Genomic DNA, 20,000 nt, shown 5'->3' on the forward strand with positions numbered 1-20,000 from the left:
GAGGTTTCATTCCTGTCTGAAGATTCTGGGGGTATTAACGTTTCTTGCCCTTTCCAGTTTTTGGAAACCACTTGGCTTGTGTCTCCTTTCTCCATCTTTTTTTGTTTTTTGTTTTTTGTTTTTTTTAGATTTATTTATTTTCATTGAGAGACAAAGAGGATTTTTTTTTTTTTTAGATTTATTTATTTTCATTGAGAGACAAAGAGGAAGATCTTCTGTCTGCTGATTCACTCCCCAAGTGACCGTAACAGCCCGGACTGAGCCGATCTAAAGCCAGGAGCCTGTAGCTTCTTTCAGGTCTCCCACAGGGTACAGGGTCACAAGGCTTTGGACTGTCCTCAGCTGCCTTCCCAGGCTACAAGCTGGGAGCTGGATGGGAAGCGGGGCTCCCGGGATTAGAACTGGCATCCATATGGGATCCTGGTGCGTTCAAGGCAAAGACTAGCCGCTAGGCTACTGTGCCAGGCCCATCCCTTCTTGAGGTTGCCAGTTTGTTTAATATGGTCTTTAATACTGCCTTCATACTTTGATACATTTGTTTGTTTAGGTGTCTTCCTCTGTGATTAGACCTGCTGAGTGCTTTTTGTATGCAGGGCTGTATCAGTGTTCTATTCAAGTACCCAGGGTAGGGCCTGGTACATATCTGGTGTTTGGTAACATTTGTTGCATTGAACAAAAGACTGCTTCCTGCAGGAAATTTGTCTGTAACAGTACACTAAGATGCTCCTTAGCCTTACACCCCAGGGACTTGACCCGGGTCGTAAGACCAGCCAGTGACAGTGCCTGCACTAAAACATAAACTTCATGGAGCAAATAATGACTTTTAGCAGCTCATTAACTTCCTTGATGTAGCTACGGACCAACCTGTGGCTTTGGGGAAAGGTCATGGAGCCTCACTTTTTTCATTGGAATCAAGAGGAGGTGGGAGTGATCACCAGAGGCAGGAGTGTGTGCCGGATGTTTTTCAAGGCAACTATCTGCAGAGGTATCAGAAGGCTGACTCTTACTGGCCATGCATCACAAGATGTTTAACCTCTGCGTGCCATAGGTGCTTTACCTGTAAGATGGGGAATTATACTCACTTCACTGTTGTTTGGAAGACTAAGTTAAAGTGTTTATCACAGTGGCTGTTGTTATTCATGTTAACCAAAAGAAGTCCTTTATAGAACCCGGCACAATAGCCTAGTGGCTAAAGTCTTCACCTTGCACGCTCCAGGATCCCATATGAGCATTAGTTCGTGTCCCAGAGGCCCCGCTTCCCATCCAGCTCCCTGCTTGTGGCCTGAGAAAGCAAAGGTGGTCCAAAGCCTTGGAACCCTGCACCTCCATGGGAGACCAAGGAGAAGCTCCTGGCTCCTGCCATCAGATTGTCTCAGCTCTGGCCATTACAGTCACTTGGGAAGTGACTCAGCAGATGGAAAAATCTTTCTGTCTCTCCTCCTCTCTGTATATCAGCCTTTCCAATAAAAAATAAATGAATCTTTTTTTAAAAGTCATTTATGAACTTAGATTTATGATTCTGCCCCCCCTTTTTTTTTCTAGAAGAGGTTTCTAGGCCACAGGCTAGATTGCCTTTCTTGCTGTCGCTCTTTGGAAAGGCTTTACTAAGCCTTAGATTCCCCCTGAGCTCTTCTAGCTCTGCCCTCTGGGAATGATTCCCCAGGGGTGTGACCAGTCTGGGTATGGCCCCTGTGTGGGTGATGGACTGCCTGCCCCTGTAGGTGAAAAGTCTTGACTCCATTACCCCAGCCTTTCCGCCCTTTACCCTCCTCTCAGGGCCCGGCTTGTCTGGTTTGAGAGACCAAGAAGGTGAGCCAGGTTATCTTCCAGGAACCTTACTGAACACTCTGTAAGAACCAGTTCCTAAAAACAGTAAGTAGAAGAGAGTGTTAGTTGCTAAGTGGGCAGGCTCTGAAAGCAGCCTGCTTCAGTTGGAATTGGATGTTCCAGGCCTGGCTTCTGTGCTTAATAGCTGTGAGACCTTGGGCAGGTTACTTCACAGAGCTTCAGTTTCTAATTTGTAAAAAGAGACTACTGGCACTTAATCCATTGTTAGAAAAATGAGATGAGATAATTCATACAAAGAGTGTATTGAGCAGGAAGGGTTTTTAGCAATGGATAAAGATTATGAAATTTTCTTTGACCAGATCCTTTGGATTCATTTCTTTCCAGTATAGTTCCATTAATTGGTTTGTAGTTATATGATTTCCCAAGCAACTGCACTCATATTCAAATGTTACTGCAAAACCAATTTGAAAGCTAAATGCAGATGATTTATTTTTTTAATTATTTGACTCAATTCAGTAACTTTTGTCTCTTTTGTGTTAAACATTATTCTGGGAGTTAGAAATACAACTTAAAGTAAGGTAAAAGTTCTGCCCTTGAGATGTTTAGAAGAGAAAGTGGGCATTTAAATATTCTAGGTTGAGGGAGCAGTATGAGCTAAGGCACAGAACTGTTGGAAGGCCAAATGTAGAATCTAAAAGCAATGGCATGAGCTATGCCATACCTATGGCGAGAGTGTAATGTGTAGGGGATGAAGGGGTGGAAGAACTTGGGTGAGGGGAATGGAAGAAGAGGAAGGTGACAAAATGAGAGGAAGACCAAAGAGGCTGCAGGTTGTCAGGGTTTTAATGCTATGTTCAAAAATCAATCTGAGGACACTGGAGAGCCATGGAAGAATTTTTGATCAGAGCAGATTTTGATCAAATTTTGTTTGTAATGGCTCGTCATGACTTCAGTTTTGAGGATGCATTAGAGATTTGTTAATGAGCTTGTAGTAGAGGTGATGAGGACATGAGTTGGAGGTAGGAATGAATAGGAAGGGGGAGAGGAAGAGAAGCTGCAGGAGATGCTAAAGAAGGGAACCTGTGTGACCTGGAACATGAGAGAGAAGACAGTGGAGCCTAAAATAATGGGTGCATGGTGATGGCATCATTGTAGAATAAGAAGTGTTGATTTATTGGTGCTTGTGGAATAAGCCGATGTCCAGGAGAGGACTGGATGTGGAGTGGGAACTGTTGGTTGGAGAGACATAGTTGGACTTCATCTGCTTGCACATGCTGGACCACAGGAGTGGGAAGAATTACTCAGGGAAGGCAGCAGAAAACGTGGCCAAGGACAGTACCCAGGCTGGAGTTCACAAATAAAGACTGAGGAAAGACTCAAACAGCAGATGAGACCGGGGCCGAGGGAATCAGCCATACATGGTGTCTCAAAAAAGCAGTGCATATTTTTGAAGGAAAAATGCAACAGCGTCAGATGACAGAGACACCAAGTCAAGTCAGGAAAGCTGGGACAGCAGTGGCTTTCATATATATATATATATTTAGTTGTTTGAAAAAGTTAGAGAGAGGGAGGCAGAGAAAGATCTTCCAACTACTGGTTCACTCCCCAGACTGGGCCAAGGCAGAAATCATGACTTTCTTTCTGTTCTCCCTCACGGGCATCAGGGATCCAAGCATTTGAATCATCTCCTCCTGCTTTTTCCCATGCCATTATCAGGGAGCTGGATTGGAAACAGAGCATCCAGGACAGAAACTGGTGCACAAATGAGATGATGATTTTGCAATCGGCAGCCTTACATGCTATACCACAACACCAGCCCCAACAGTGCCTTTCGTGGACAGAGAAAAGGATAATTAGGCAAACACATGAAGGGAGGGCCCTCTTTTCCAGAACAACTTGACTGTAACTGTGTGGCAGCATAGCCTGCTGTCAGACATGCTCACATGTTGAGCCAACTCCCAAGGCTGTGAGCTGAACAGCATAGATGCACACTGTCCCACCACTCTAAGGAGAGTTGCGTTAATAATCTTACTGTAAATTCTGTGACTTTTTCTTTGCATATAAACAAATATGGTGTTTATATGTATACACATATGTAATTTTAAAAATAAATATTGGCTCATGCTGTGTGTGCTCTTTGGAGACCTACTTTTTTCACTGAGCTGAATAAAGTGATCATCTGTCCTTGTTACTACTCGTCGAGCTACTCCAGGTTTTATTTAATTGCAGAGTAATTGTTTTTTTTTAAGAACTATAACATTTGACTTCTTGGACCCTTAATGATGATGAGTTTGTAAGTTATTTTTAGCTTTTCACCACTTTTCTATTGTGTGTATCTTTGCACACGTTAGCAGGACAGGTGTGGACAGATTCTGGGGACTGTGTCCTCCCCCCTCTATCCTCAGCAACTGGCGTAGTGTTTGAATATCCTGAATTTGACTTTCTGAAGTCCCACGCTGCCTTGTTTATGTTTGTGTTTTTGTCATCTACAACAATGATCAACAACATAGAAAAAGAAATTTGTTTTCTGGATGAATTATCTCAGGGACATGAAGAACTTTAGCCAGAAGAAGGAATCTCCAGTAGCAATTTTTTCTTTTAAGTAATCTGTGTTTCAAAAGCACTTTCCTGTACACTGTCTGCTAGGAAGTACCTTAAAACATTCCTAATGAGATCTCTGCATTCCTCCTCCTCTTGAGGATTGATGTTCTCTTTTTTCCCCATTAGTAGAAACATTCTGTGATAAATAATTGGTTGCAGTGTGAAGTTAAAGAATGAATATTATAAATATTATGTTACCCTTGTCTTCCTTTTAGAGTTACCTTTTTTTCTCTTTTCGCCTCCAGGATTCTTTTCGCCTCCAGGATTCTTTTCATAGAATCTTTGAAATGGGCATAGTTACTATATGATGGGTGCCTAGCATAGTAATCTTTCTAGCACAAATAGGCCTTTAGTAAATTGTGAAGAATAAAGGACTCAAGCCATGGGGCAGGCAGGGGACATAATTGGAGCAATTTTCTCTATGTTTTCAACCATTTTTTCAATTTTAAATTCTTTTTTTCTGCTCTCCTTTATTCAATAAGGGTGCCCTTATTATACACTAAATTCTTATGTAGTGCAGGTGTGAGCTTTAGTTTTTATTGCATAGATCTAGCTATCTATAAAAGGTGTAGTTTAGCATTGTTTTCTCTTTTTAAGAATTATTTTATTTTGATTTGAAAGGCAGAGTTACAGAAAAATCTTCCATATGCTGGTACACTGCCCAGTTGGGTACAAAAGCCGCTTAAGGGAGTGAGCCATCAGACAGAAGATCTTCCTCTCTGTCTCTCCTCCTCTCTGTATATCTGACTTTCCAATAAAAATAAAATAAATCTTTTTTTTTAAAAAAAAAAAAGGACATGTTTTTTCTCATTCAGTCAACTTCTCCTGGTCCCCATCTGCCGCTGTGCTCACTGCTGGAGATACAGAGAAGTACATGTCAAAATTCTTTCCTTCAAAGCTGACTTTGATGACCTGCATTGTGGCACAGTGGGTTAAGTTGCTGCCTGCGAAGCTGGCGCCCTGTTTCAGAGCCCTGGTGCAAATGCTGTTTGGGTCCCTGCCACCCACCCTGGAGTGGCCATCTAGGGAGTGAATCAGCAGATGGAAGATATCTCTCACTGTCTTTCAAATAAATAAATATTTTGAAAGAGATTAACTGATCAGATAATTACAATTTACCATACTAATTATTGTGCTAAGGTACTAAAGGACATAGAGCAGAGGTACTAGCCAAGATTAGGAGTGTTAAGTCAGGCTTCCTGGAGGAAGGCGACTCCTAAATGAATCATAAGGCTGGTCGGAAGTTAACCAGATAAAGAAGGAAGAAAGATAGGATAGTCATTGGGTGGCATGTATGTTTAAAAGAAATGTTTGAATGCTGTAGGAGCTACCGGTCGCGGAGGAGTAGGGTGACAGCGGGATAGTAGGTGGAAATGGAGCAGAAGGCAGGTGGGAGGGTGGCAGAGTGTGAGGAAACTTGTCTAAAAGGGTAAGAGTTTACGATTGAAGGTTTTAAGTTAAGGAGTGAAATGGCCAGATTTATATCCTCAGAAAAAGTGTCCCCCAAAGGAAAAATACTCCCACAGAGGCTGTTGTGGAGGCAGTGTGGAAGAGGAGGGATGCTGGGCCAGAGAAATGGGGCCATTCCAGAGCTCCTCAGCAGCAGGAAGCAGGCACGGGGCACCCATGCACACCCACTCGTGTAGACATGTTACTAGATAGGTGTGATTTCACTGTTTAAGCAGGATTTTTTCCCCTTTTGCAGTCTAACCAGCTGTTGCTTAAGAAAGCAACTGATGGGCCCAGCGCAGTAGCCTGGTGGCTAGGGTCCTTACTTTGCATGCGCCAGGACCTCTTTTGGGTGCCAGTTCATGTCCTGGCTGCTCCACTTGCTTCCAGCTCACTTCCTGTCGCCGGGAAAGCAGTCAAGGATGACCCATAGCCTTGGGACTCTGCACCTGCATGGGAAATCAAGAAGAAGCTCCTGGTTCCTGACTTCGAATCAGCTCAACTGTGACTGTTGCAGCCACTTGTGGAATGAGCCAGGAGATAGAAGCTCTTCCTCTTTGTCTCTCCTTCTCTGTAGATCTGACTTTCCAATAAAAATAAATAAATTAAATCTTTTTTAGAAAAAAGAAAGTGACTTGATCTGTCTTATATTCCTTTCTGTTGTCGTTGTTAACTTTTAAGTGTTTGATATCTTGGCTTTGTAGCCATGTATTTTTATCTGAATGCTTTTTTTTTTTTTTAAGATTTTTATTATTATTGGAAAGTCGGATATACAGAGAGGAGGAGAGAGAGAGAGGAAGATCTTCCATCCAATGTTTCACTCCCCATGTGAGCCGCAACGGGCCGGTATGCGCCAATCCAAAGCCGGGAACCAGGAACCTCCTCCAGGTCTCCCACGTGGGTGCAGGGTCCCAAAGGTTTGGGCCATCCTCAACTGCTTTCCCAGACCACAAGCAGGGAGCTGGATGGGAAGTGGAGCTGCCGGGATTAGAACCGGCGCCCATATGGGATCCTGGGGCTTTCAAGGCGAGGACTTTAGCCGCTAGGCCACGCCGCCGGGCCCTATCTGAATGCTTTTGCATATCATTTTTTTTATCTTTCCTTCTTTTTTCTCACATTTTATTGTGAAAATCTCAAACATATAAGGGTAAAGTAAATAGTGTAAGGAACTTCCATATGCTTATCACTCAGACTCTGTGAGTCCCCAGCTGGGGCCCCGTTTCCTTGTTTGCTTTCTGTAGTTCCGTTGTTCCCTCAGCACTGCAGAGCAGAAGCTCAGGGCTGTGGTCATTTCTGCTCTCTCTGCTTTGGTAGCTCTGAAAACAAGGTGCCTTGGCTGACATTGGTGCTAAACAAAAGTGACAGTCACTCCTTAGTATAGTTTAATATCTTGTACATAGTCACATTCTTGTCTATCTCAGTATACCTTTTAACAGTGTATTTGCTCTAATTGGAATTTGGTACACATTCCATATTTGACACTTTGGATTAAAGATCTCTCTCAGTCTACAGCAGTTCTTAGCTCTAATCCCTTTGTAAAAGCCATTGACTTTTTTTTCTGGTTCATGTACATTTTTTTATTAGTATTATTATTATTAATTACATTGACACAGCTTTATAGGTACTGGGATTCCCCCACCCCTCCCCAAACCCTCCCCACATGGTGGATTCCTCCACCTTGTTGCATTACCACAGTTCTAGTTTAGTTAAGATTCTTTCATTGCAAGCATATACCAAGCATAGGGTCCAGCATCCTATTGTCCAGGTAAGTTCAATGGCTTGTTGGGGAGACCATTTCTGCTCTGAAGGTAGAGCTGACAGAGTATCATCCCAGTCAATTAAAAGCCCTGACATAACATCAGCAACAGTTCACAATGTCATGGAGTCAATTGACATAGTATTGAGTAACCAATATGTTAAAGAAAGAAAGAAAGAAAAACAAGTTCCTAACCACATCCTGTGACTTCCCCATCGACGTTTTTTTTCTTTTTTTTTCTTTTCTTTCTATTTTAAAGGGAATATTGAGGGAGAAGCCCCACTCAGTCTCCCACCCACCTTAGGTCCCAGATGTAGGGCACGCTCTGAGATCCTTGCTCAAGTGGTTCCGATAGTTCACCAGTCAGAAGTCCCTGCCAATCTCGCTGTTCCTGGTACTATGAGGCTGGTGCAGAGTCCACTGATTGACATAGTCCATCATAGAGTCTCCTCTTGTCCAGTATTTCGCTGCCAACATATACCTGAGGCAGTTGATTGGCCTACTCCATCTTCCATCTTTTCTTAGTTAATGTTCTGATTCCTCCTTTTCAATTGAGGGGATCCCCAAAGAAACTTTGAGGTGTTCCCAGACCAGGTTCCTGTATGTACTCAAGCACAGTGCCCGGCACAGTCCATCACCCCGATCAGCTGGTGGTTGCAACTGCTGGGTTGGTTCTATTTTCAGCCCCGACCTCCACCGGAACCAATGAGTATTGCAGTCCATCCTGGCTCTGCCCATCACATACTCGGCCCTCACCTAAACCAGTGAGAGGTGTGCTGGTTGGGTGCCGCGTTCCTATCCGGCACAGGCAGCCTCGCCTTGGCATTTTGTGTTGTGTACTGCTTTTATCGCAACCGAAACTGGCCCGACCCCCACCCAGCTCCGGCGCTCGGACTTGCCAGTGGATGATGCAAACTGACTCAGCCTGGTCCGCCCCCAACCCGTGCCAAATGTATGCCAGTGGGCACTTTCCATAGCCTCTTCTGGGTTGTTTACCTCCATGCTTCTTGCGCTTATTTGTAGGGAAAGCCATTGACTGTTAAAGAAGCGATGTCAGTTGTCCTGAAGAAAGTCCCATGTTCTGAATTTGTTGAACATATTCCTCTGTCATACTTCCTGTAAGCTGGAGGTGAGCACCAAGTGAGTAAGCAGATTATGGGTCACTCCTTCCTTTGGGCCAAGGTGAGACTACCCCACCTGCTGTGCTGTGGAAAGCTCCGCTGTCTGAGAGAAACTAGCATTGATCAGAGAGCTTGGGTGATGAGGGTCACTTCCCCCATTGTAAATTTCCCCATCAGCCTTTCATTAAATGCAAATTCACCTGCTGATGATTATCTTTTGAATGATTCCTTCAGGAGCTGTAAGTATTTTCCTTGATTCTGTTAATTTTTTTTTAATTTATTAGGTTTTTTTGGCGTAGTTTTTTTTTTTTTTTTTAAGACAGATTTACAGAGAAGAAAGACAGATCTTCCATGTGCTGATTTATTCCTCAAGTGGTCACAACGGCCAGAGCTGAGCCAATCCAAAAGCAGGAGCTTCTTTGGGGTATCCCAAACAGGTGCTGGGTCCCAGGGCTTTGGGCTGTCTTTGACTGCTTTTCTAGGTCATAAGCATTGAGCTTGATGGGAAGTGGAGCAGCTGGGACTTGAATTTGTTCACACAGGGGCTGCTGATACTTGAAAGTGGAGGATTAGCCTGTTGAGTTACGGTGACAGCCCTGATCTTTTCTCATTAGCTCAATAGAGAACATTCCCTCAATGAGAACTATTTGTGTCTTCTTGAAATGTGGAATATACTGGGGCTGGTGCTATGGTGTAGCAGGCTAAACTTCTACTAGTGACACTGGCATTGAATATGGGCACCAGTTCAAGTCCTGACTGTTTTACTTCCCAACTCCCTGCTAATAGCCTGGGGATGCAGTGGAAGATAACAAAAGGCCTTGGGCCCCTTCACCCACATGGGAGACCCAGAAGTAGCTCCTGACTCCTGGCTTTGGACCTGTCAGCTCTAGCTACTGCAGCCTTTTGGGGAGTGAACCAACCGATGCAAGCTGTCTCTCTGTAGCTCTGGTTTTCAAATACAAGAAAGAAAGAAATATATATCAACAAAAAAATGTGTAATTCATTTTCTTTTATTGTCATTTTTTTTTATTTAAGGAGTTGATGCCTTAATTTTTGTTTTTTAAGGAATCTTTTGGAAAAGGGTAGGTATTGTGGCAGAGTGGGTTAAATGTCCCATTATCCTATTTCAGAGTGTCTGCATTCAAGTTCCTCTTCCTCTTCAGCTTCCTGCTAATGTGCATCCCAGAAACCTGGCCCAGACCCAGCTGTTGTTAGCATTTGGGAGAGAACTAACAGATGTTAGATTCATGTCTCTCTCTTGCGCGTGCTTTCTCTCAATTTCTCCTTCTCTCTTTCTTTGAAATAGATACAAATAATAAACAGTTAAAGAATCTGTTGTTCCTGCTTCAATTTTATGACTTAACCACATGGATAGGTCTGCTGCCTGTTTCCGGTGACTACCCTGTGTTTCAGCCTCATTGCCCCAGAGCCTGGGGAATGGAAATGGATGTTCTCAGAGCCACCCACCATTCCATCCAACCCTGTGCTGTGCAGAGCACTGCAGAACACACTTCTCTCTTCTTATCCTAGGTCATACTGTGAACAAGATGCGCCAACACTCAGATTCAGAGGTGGCTGGTCTTGCCGGAGATGTCTACACTGAATGGAAAACGTTCATTGAAAAACACTTGGATAGACCACCTATTGAAGTTCGAAGTGATCCCAAAACAGAGTCCTTTAGGAAAAATGCCAGAAAATTACTGTCAGAAGCCTTGGAATTAAAGGTAATGTCCTGTTGGAATATGATTACTATATGGGCTTTATGTATTCATAATGAACTTTGTAATACTTTGTTTTATTTGTGAGATAGAAAGGAGAGACAGAGATCTTCCAGTTGGTTCACTTTCCAAATGGTCACAACAGTCAGCTTTGGACCAGAATGCCATAAGGAGCCATGACTTCTTCCCTGTCTCCCCTGTGAGTGGCACAGGCTCAGTCGGCCTCCTCCACTGCCTTCCAGGCATATGCCCAGGGAGCTGGATCAGGTGCAGATTAGCCAGAACTCAAACCTGCACTCCAGTATGGGATGCTGATGTAAGCAGTGGTTTAACATATTGCTCAAAACACTGGTCCCTAGTTTTTATAGCCTTAATGTTGTGGGTTTATTCCAACAGGATTTTTTTTAAAGATTTATTTATTTTTATTGCAAAGTCAGATATACAGAGAGGAGGAGAGACAGAGAGGAAGATTTTCTGAATGGAAGATGATTCCATCCGATGATTCACTCTGCAAGTGAGCACAACGGCCAGTGCTGTGCCGATCCGAAGCCAGGAGCCAGGAATTTCCTCCCGGTCTCCCACACAGGTGCAGGAACCCAAGGCTTTGGGCTGTCCTCAACTGCTTTCCCAGGCCACAAGCAGGCAGGGGGATGGAAAGCGGGGCCGCCTGGATTAGAACTGGTGCCCATATGGGATCCCGGCATGTTCAAGGCGAGGACTTCAGCCACTAGGCCACGGCACCGGGCCCCAAACAGGATATTGTTTAATCATTCTGCAAGATAGTATTATGGTAGTGCATGCACTGGAACTAGTAAAACCTGAGTTGAAACTTCCTTGTAACTAGTAAGACCAAGTTGAAATTCTTTGTCTAGTACCTTCTAGTTTTGATACATTAAGGTAATCAGTATTTCTAGAACTGGGTTCCTCCCTCCCTCCCTCCCTCCCTCCCTCCCTCCCTTCCTTATTTATGCATTTACTTACAGAGAAAGAGGGAGACACCAAAGTCGAAATCTTCCCAGTTCACTCCCTAGATGGTCACAAGAGTTGAGGCTTTGCTGTTAAAGCTAGGAGCCTAAAGCTGTGTCTGGGTCTCTGATATGGATGGCAGAGCCCCAAGCACTTAGGGCCTCTTCCACTGCTTTCCCAGACACCTTAGCAGGGAGCTGGACCAGAAGTGGAGCAGCCAAGACTCACACCAGTGCTCATGTGGGATGTCAGCATGACAGGCAACACTGGGACATTTGAAACCTGGTTATTTTATCTGTAAAGTGAGAATGTAACTTCTGCTGTATTAGGTTGTAGGAAGATTGACCATTAACAGAGGAATAGCTCATTTGATGAATAGCCCCTGCTTCCTTCCTCTTGAAATTTTTTTCCTTTCCCGCTGAAGTGAAAATTCTGGGATGGACTATGTTATGAAATATTAATGGCAAAATGAAACTGTAAGACCCCCCTGCCCCATTTTTTGTCAGTAGCCATATCTTTGGGCATAAAATCAGTTGGATACATATTTCCTACCATTTCATAGCTAGCAGTTCAGATATTATTAATGATTTGAGGTATACATGCTGGGAGACTCATTAACAGTCATCATCATCATCATCATCAAAAAAGTCTTCTAAACTAACGAACACTCTGGAAAATCAGACATACGTGTATTTTTTTATCCCTAAGGTATCTCAGTATATCCTTATTAAAATATCCTTAAGGAACAATTTAATATTATTAACAGAAGCAATTCAGAAGTATGGCTTAAATGCTAGATCTTTTTACATTGTCTGAAAAGATATTTTAATATACTCAGCTGTTTATCTACAAAAATGGGGAAGTGGACCTCTAGTATATTATTTCTTACAAAGAAAATTTTAGGGTTTTGAAATTTACATGTATAATAGAAAATGAAGAAAATATATAGAGGTAAAGAAAATTACCAGGGGTCAACGCAGTGGCATAGTAGGCTAGTCCTTCTGGGTGCTGGTGCATATCACAGTGCTCCATTTACCATCCAGATCTCTGCTTGTGGCCTGGGCTATGGTCCTTGGGATCCTGCACCCACGTGGGGAGACCCAGAAGAAAGCAACTAGCTTCCAACTGGTCCAGCTCCAACCATTGCACCAATTGGGGAATTAACCAATGAGTGGAAGACCTCTGTCTCTCCTCTGTCTGCAAAATCTGCCTTTCAAATAAAATCAGTAAATATTTAAAAAAAATTACCAATGATCCTACCACCAAGATGTAATATTGTTGACATTTTGGTGTACTTCTTTTTTTCTGTTAAACTCTTATAGCTGCTTAAATAGATATGGGCAAGTTACAGTTTTCTGAGATTTAAAAAGAGCGAATTATGTTCTAGAAGATGTTTTTATTATTTAAATAGCATTACAAAAAATTAACATAATTATTTGTGTTCCCTCCTTAATTTTGATCAAATTCAGCTAATGTTTTTTTTTTTTTAAGATTTATTTTTATTACAAAGTCAGATATACAGAGAGGAGGAGAGACAGAGAGGAAGATCTTCCATCCGTCCGATGATTCACTCCCCAAGTGAGCCGCAACGGGCCAGTGCGCGCCGATCCAAAGCCGGGAACCAGGAACCTCTTCCAGGTCTCCCACGTGGGTGCAGCGTCCCAAGGCTTTGGGCTGTCCTCGACTGCTTTCCCAGGCCACAAGCAGGGAGCTGGATGGGAAGTGGAGCTGCCGGGATTAGAACTGGCGCCCATATGGGATCCCGGGGCGTTCAAGGAGAGGCCTTTAGCCACTAGGCCACGCTGCCGGGCCCAGCTAATGTTATCTTGTATATCTTTTCCCAGTGTTTATTTTTCATGCTCTTAATTTTTTATGCCTATTTATTTATTTATTTATTTATTTTGACATATATTTTTATTGCATTTCCTTTTTTTTTAAACTAATTACATTGCTGCATTGTGTGATACTTTTTTTTTTTTATGCACTGGGATTCCCCCCACCCCTCCCAAAACCCTCCCCCCACGGTGGATTGCTCCACCTTGTTGCATTTCCATAGTTCAGATTCAGTTGACATTCTTTCATTGGAGGTATTTACCAAGCATAAAGTCCAGCATCTTATTGTCCTGGTAAGTTCAATGGTTTCTTGGTGAGACCATCTTATGCCTATTTAACAGTTTGGTGAATTGATTGATATACTGTAAATTTGTGTGACTTTTTTAAAGGAAGCTTTAAAGTGCATATCAAACCCTTCAAAGAACAACAGTAAAAAATTACAAAGACAGAATATCCATTTGCCAACAAGGTTTGCTATTTTAAATGAAGTTTATTTTTTGTATCAACTAAAATTGTTACAGACACATACAGTGTGGGTATATAATATGTAGTTAATGTGGTGGTAAATACCAGTTCCCTATGGTATCTTTTTAAGTAAATGATGATACCGAAGTTATGCTTGTAAGGATTAATGAGCAGTTTGCCTGCTGTATTAAACTGTATAATAATTATCCTTTTAGTTTCTCCATTAATTACCCTTTAAATGGCACATCAAGTGGTAAGCACTCAAGTGTTAAAAAGCAAAGTTAAAAAAGTGATACATTCGTTAGTGCTTTCCAGTGTAATTGGAAGGAATATCAAGATTAAATATAGCTGAATGATTTTGTTCCCAAAGAGTAAATTTTAAAAATTGGAAGTATGCATCTTACTGTCTTCCTTGGCAAAAAAAAAAAAACCACAAAACCAATCTTTTTTTCATGCACAAATGGCATTTGATAGTATTTTGTCAGCTTGGTATGTCAGAGAAAATAAATACAAACACTTTCACATAATGTTAATTCTAGCAGCTATCATCATTTAAGGCATTTCCATATTAGGATAAATCAATGAACCGTCTAATCCAGTATCTGGTCTTTGACAGTAACCAATGTTGAATACATTTAAATCAGACATCAGATCTCCATAAATGTACTTTATCAGGCAGTATAAATCATGGAGTAAATTATTGGCCCAGTGACTAAACAGTCTTTACAGTTTGATCCTAGCATCTGTCTTTGCAAATACCATATGTAACTCATTACGTTTTTGCAGAAAAAGATGTTTCCTTCTTACTTGTTTCTGTTATATCCTTTAATAGTGAAAGCCACGTTTGAGGAATGTACCCACAACCTAAAGGTGTGTCTCTTTATTACACTGCAGGGCTTGCTGTCTAGATCCATGGATTATTTCCTTGTTCTTAGAATAATGGGAAAGATGAGTAAAAGCCCCCGTCACCGCAGCCCGGGCTCCGTTCCCCTTCACTTTTCCCTTCCAGGTCTTCTTTGTTCCTCACTGTCCTTTAGAACTTTCCTCATATTAGCGTCCCCTGTGGTGTCATTCTCTTACTTCCCCTTCCTCATTATCCACTCTCCTTCCTACCTCCAGCCTGTGATCATTTTCCTATGATGTCATTTGAAAAAATGAACCTGGTTCTCAAAGTGAGCCTGTATCATTAAGAGTTATGAAACACTGGCTGCTTGGCTCGGTTGGTTGTCAGATGGTGCTAATGAGATCCAGGTCAGGGGTATGTCCCCATATGGGACTTTTCATTTTTTCTTTGTTTAATGGCCTCAAACTGTACCCCTGGCTTTGACCAGCTCTCTCATAAATGTATTCAAGTGGTCAAAGAGAAATGTGGGTAGATACGTGCAAATTCAGCCCACGCGAAGTTTGCTTCCAGTGGATATCCAAATCAACAAGTGTTTGGTTGGGATCTGCTGACTGCTTGGGAGAACACAGATGAGTTGCAGTCTGTATTCTATTAAAGCCCACAGTCTTCTGGCTGAGAGCCTGTAAGTGACGGACTAAAATGAATGCATTTTACACTTGGAGCAGTTAAATCTGGTGTAGAAATCTGGGCAGTTTCTCTGGGAGGATGGCAACTGGACTCACCTTTGGAAGAGGGCTAAGATTTTGTTAACTAAAAAATACACATAAAAAGTAAAACATTTAAAATACAAAAATCTCCCAGATACAGGACAAAGAAAGGGAATACTTGGAAACAGTGGTCTCACCTACTTTCCCTTGGTCCTCGGCCCTTCCCACCCTGGTCAATTATGTAAATATCAACATAAAAATAAAATAATAAATAGTAATAAGATACAAATTTTTTCTGCTATGCTTACGGTGTTATTGAAAGAGCTGTAAAGAAGGGAGATAACAGAGATAGCATGTGGAGAAAGAATACTCATATAATAAATACTTATTGAGTACTAATTTTACCAGAACCTTTGCGAGGTATAGAGGATCTATAAGTGAGCCCAGTGTGCTTACAGACCCGAGATGCTTGCAGTCTTCTGCAGGCGCAGACAGGTAGTTCCAGTACTGTGTAGAAAGCTCTGCTGTTAAGATAACCGCATGTGGGCCCGGTGTGGTAGCATAGTGGCTAAAGTCCTTGCCTTGCACACACTGGGATCCCATATGAGCACCGGTTTTAATCCCGGCGACCCCGCTTCCCATCCAGTTCCCTGCTTGTGGCCTGGGAAGGCAGTCAAGGATGGCCCGGGGCCTTGGGACCCTGCACCCACATGAGAGACCTGGAAGAAGCTCTCGGCTCCTGACTTCAGATCAGCTCAGCTCCGGCCATTGCAACTGCTTGGGAAGAAGATCTTCCTCTCTGTTTCTCCTCCTCTCTGTATATCTGAATTTCTAATAAATGAATCTTAAAAAAAAAAATAAAGATAACTACATGAAGAAGACTGCCTTCCCCTGCTTTTTAAAGGGCTTCCACATGGCAGCCCTTTCTAATAGGGTACCATCTCCCACTGAGTCCACAGCCCCAGAGGAAGCACAGCTCTTGATGGGCCTGTTTTATGTCTCCCCCAGAAATGGCTGCTTCACCCAGGATGAGACAACTGAGCAACACACGCTCAACTCACAGGCACAAATAGATAAGGAAGGTGCCTCATATTCTCTGTCTGAGAAATGGGAGCCAGGAAACACCAGAAAACAGGTGCGCTGATGTTGAACTAGTGGATGCTGAAGGAGTTCAGAGGAGGCAAGAATTGTTGGTTAGAAATGTGCAGCCTAGAGGCAGAGAATAAGGCAGGCAGGACTGACAGCAAGACTCAGAAGGAAGCGCCAAGGCACCTGAGAAAGAAACTGTGCAGATCATGGGACACACAAAGAAAGGAATGGGGTCCCCTAGAAAACCTGTGCCTGCCTTCCAGCGTTCCTGTTCCATTTCCCGTCCATACAGCTGCATCTCACAGAAATACCCTTTTTTCTCAAGATCCTAGCCAGCCTCTGGTCCTGTCACCCAAAAGCACTTCCTTAAAAAGCCAGGTTCGGACACATTGGAAGGGACTCACCTGCTTGGGTAGGCTTGGGTTAACCAAAGGCAAAGTTATCCATTCTTTACTCTGTGCAGTGAACTTGTTATGCACAAGGACACATGAATCATTTTTCCTTGTGACTTGCATTTTAATATCCCATTTTTTTTTAAACAGTCCTCACCCAAGGCATACATGAGAATTGTCAGACGGCTTGCTTTGTGTCACACCCACCATGTTGCTGGTCCTGCGCCTGTCACACCACCCCCGCAGTTCTCTGGTCTGCCTGTGCGTCTCTTACGTTAGGACAGGTTACCAAATGTCAAGTGTCCCTTTTTGGTGGGGGGATGGGACATGCTTTCTTTCTCAAACTTTGCATTTCATATACAGGTGCAGTATACATATGAAACAGTACACAGACCAGACACGAGCAGCTCAGTGAACTTATCGTGAAGCAAACCTCCAGATCTTGTTCTGTCTCCAGGTCTCTAGTTAGCCATTGTCTCCTGGAGCCAGGCACTGCCCTTGGGAGCAGAGTACCCTTGCTGTAGCAATGTGGCTGCCCAGCATTCTTTCTCTTTCTTCCCTGGTGCTTGCTTGGTGCTGTCGCTATCCCCGCTGCCATCCTCTCCTGCCGACTGTCCAGCTCACAGACTCGGACAGCAGGCCATCTTTGGTCACGGCTTGTTTCTTGGCCCAAGAATGGAGCTTGGCACATAGCAAGACCTATGTTCACATGAGTGGCTGAGGTCAGGAGGGAAGGAAGGAAAGCAGAAAGGAATAGAAGAACTCTTCAGCAGCTTACTGCCGGCAGAAGCAAACTGAGACCACAGGCCCTTGGACTCTGAAGATACAGAGGAAGCTCAGGACAGCGTGATGGTCTGGAGAACTCTTAGTCCGTGGTGTTGGGGTGATTTGGTTAGGTTGGTTGTTTTGTTTGCTCACACTTTGACATACCAGCAGAAGCGTGGTTCCTAGGGAAAGGTGTGCCTTGCTGAGAGAACACATGCTGGAGTATATGTCAGCTTAGCGGATAGCTTGGAGTGCTGGGGTCAGGGTCGGCTCTGGGGGGGGGATCCTGGGGTTGGCCCTGGAAAGGCAGGCAGGCAGGTGCAGGACACCCTGGCCAGCAGTGCAGCCTGGCCTGGAGCACAGAATGGGAGCAAAAGCTCCACCCATCTTTGCTCACATCTGTGACCTCAGGGTGGCTTGGATCTGAGCTGGGAGACTCTGGAATTGCTTGGGGGTGGGGGGTCTCTTCTGCTTGGCCTGTTTTGGTCAGTTGAATATCCAGGGGTCTCTCTAAATTCAGCCCATCCAACCAGAATATCAAGGGGATTGTAAGTGTGGTGAAAGGGGAAAAATCAGGAACTTGGGGCCTGGGGTCCAGGTTGCTGTCACACTTCTGTTTCTTAGTGGTTGTAAGATCTTGACCCTTCACCTTTGAGTCAGTTTCCTTCTCTGTAAAATGTGATTCTAAGAGTTATGAACATTAAATATGAAAAGTGATTTATAAGCTGCTCTGTGCACATAGGAGGATCCAGCATTTCTAAAATGCTATAAGGGGTTAAAAGGCACTTTCAAACACACACAAAGTGTAAACTGTTACCCTGATTTATTACCCTTGGTCTTTGTTTCCTGGTTGGTAAAGTACAGGGCCCAGTACCCATTGCTTAGTTCAAGCCAGTTTCCTGTTATAATGGCAAATATTACCACCCGGCAGGGGTTGTGAATGAGGTCCCTGTCACAAAGCACATGGCCTTGTTCCTTAATTGCCAGGGTGGAATTAATTTGCTCTTCCTGTTTCTCTTGTGACAGGAAGTAGATGTCCTTGAATTTCAAATGATTAATGGAGGCCTCTGAGCAGAGTGCTCCAGCCTCTCTTGCTTTTAATCCTTATGCAATGCAAGGACCTAATTTGATAATTTTGCTGTTTTTTTAGATGGATCACCTACTGGTTGAAAATATTGAACGGGAAGCGTTTCATCTCTGCTCCCGCCTCGTTAATGGGCCATACCGGCGGACGGTGAGAGCTCTGGTCTTCACATTAAAGCACCAAGCCGAAATCCAGGCGCAGGTGAAGAACGGCTCGCTGCCGGTCGGCACGTTTGTACAGACCCACAAAAAGTGACCTGAGAACGGGCCCAACCCTGGGCCAGGCAGAGAGCAAAATGGGCCACTCTCTGCCATTCAAAGACTCTTTTGAGCCTGGGTGATGGCTGGTGCTGGCTGTGCTAAGTTTTCCCATGGTGCCAATCCTTCAGAGGGAGGCTGCAGAGAGCCGTGGGAGACAGGCCTGCAGGAATATGCTTCATTAGCTGTCGCGTGCTGTTGCCGCCTAACAGGACAGCACACTGGCTGTCACTAGGAAGCACCATACGGCTGCCATCACCCAACACGCAGAAAGGGTGATGGATTTCACTGTGAGTACGCCAAGGACATCTCTAAACTTCCCCCTGTCAGGCAGATGAAGTTACTGCTTTATTTCCCCACCCTGCAGGTAACTGAAACTCAATTACTGCTGCTGCTCACTCGGTTCCATCCCCCTGAGTTTAGATAGCTCTGGTGCTTCTCAGAACTCCCCTTCTCTTCTCTTTGCTCTACCCCAGGGGTGAGGCTGGCAGAGCCAGCCAACTAGGCCTTCTTTCCAGAGCTCACTTATCTGCACATTTCAGCTCTCCCTGGAAGACCTCTGTGTTGGTCTCGGAGCCCCCATGCTGTGGCTTCTAATGAGGAACGGGCCTGCAGCTCCCCGCACCTCGGGCTTGATTTGAATGCAATGGTGGCTTTCAGTTTAGGGCTCAGTGGAAGATGCATAATGAAATTTCTCTTGAAATGAATTATTGTAGTAGGAAAAAAAGTACATACATACAGAATGTAAAGTGAAGTACCTCTGTATGGGCATGTTTTGACCAATGATGTAAAGACTTTTTAAAAATAATAAACTTCGGCCTTTTTTCCTAAAACAAAAATGGTTGTTTTGTTCGTTGATTAGTGTTTGAGTTGAGAAAGCGTTCATTTTGGCTAATGAAATTGAAGCATAATGGGAAACAGGTGTAAGGAGGTAGGATGACACAGGCAGGGCGTTTAAAGGAGACCACGGCAAGTGTGTGATCCAAAAGGAAGGAGCCCCTGGACAGGCAAAGGCCGCACATCCCCTGGGAGAAGGTGAGGTGAGAAGGAATAACAGTTACCTACTCTTGCAGTGTTAGGCACTTTTCCTAAGATGATTTTCTGACATCTGCATGGGCCTTTACATGTTGTTTCAGGTCCTATCAAATTCTCTCACCTTACTGTA

At 43.8% G+C, this 20,000-nt stretch overlaps 1 protein-coding gene across 1 annotated transcript in view; it reads left to right on the forward strand.

The window, feature by feature from the left end:
• Nucleotides 1-19,639, forward strand: part of TCEANC2 (transcription elongation factor A N-terminal and central domain containing 2) — a 60,747-nt gene extending 41,108 nt beyond the window's left edge. Inside the window, exons 4-5 of the mRNA XM_004588697.3 lie at nucleotides 10,246-10,439; nucleotides 18,645-19,639. Coding sequence (XP_004588754.1) covers nucleotides 10,246-10,439; nucleotides 18,645-18,833 — 383 coding nt within the window. The 3' untranslated portion in view covers nucleotides 18,834-19,639. The remainder of the gene's footprint in view (nucleotides 1-10,245; nucleotides 10,440-18,644) is intronic.
• Nucleotides 19,640-20,000: the final 361 nt, after the last annotated feature.

Source organism: Ochotona princeps, chromosome 2 (assembly GCF_030435755.1).
Source record: "Ochotona princeps isolate mOchPri1 chromosome 2, mOchPri1.hap1, whole genome shotgun sequence".
Lineage (NCBI taxonomy): Eukaryota > Metazoa > Chordata > Mammalia > Lagomorpha > Ochotonidae > Ochotona > Ochotona princeps.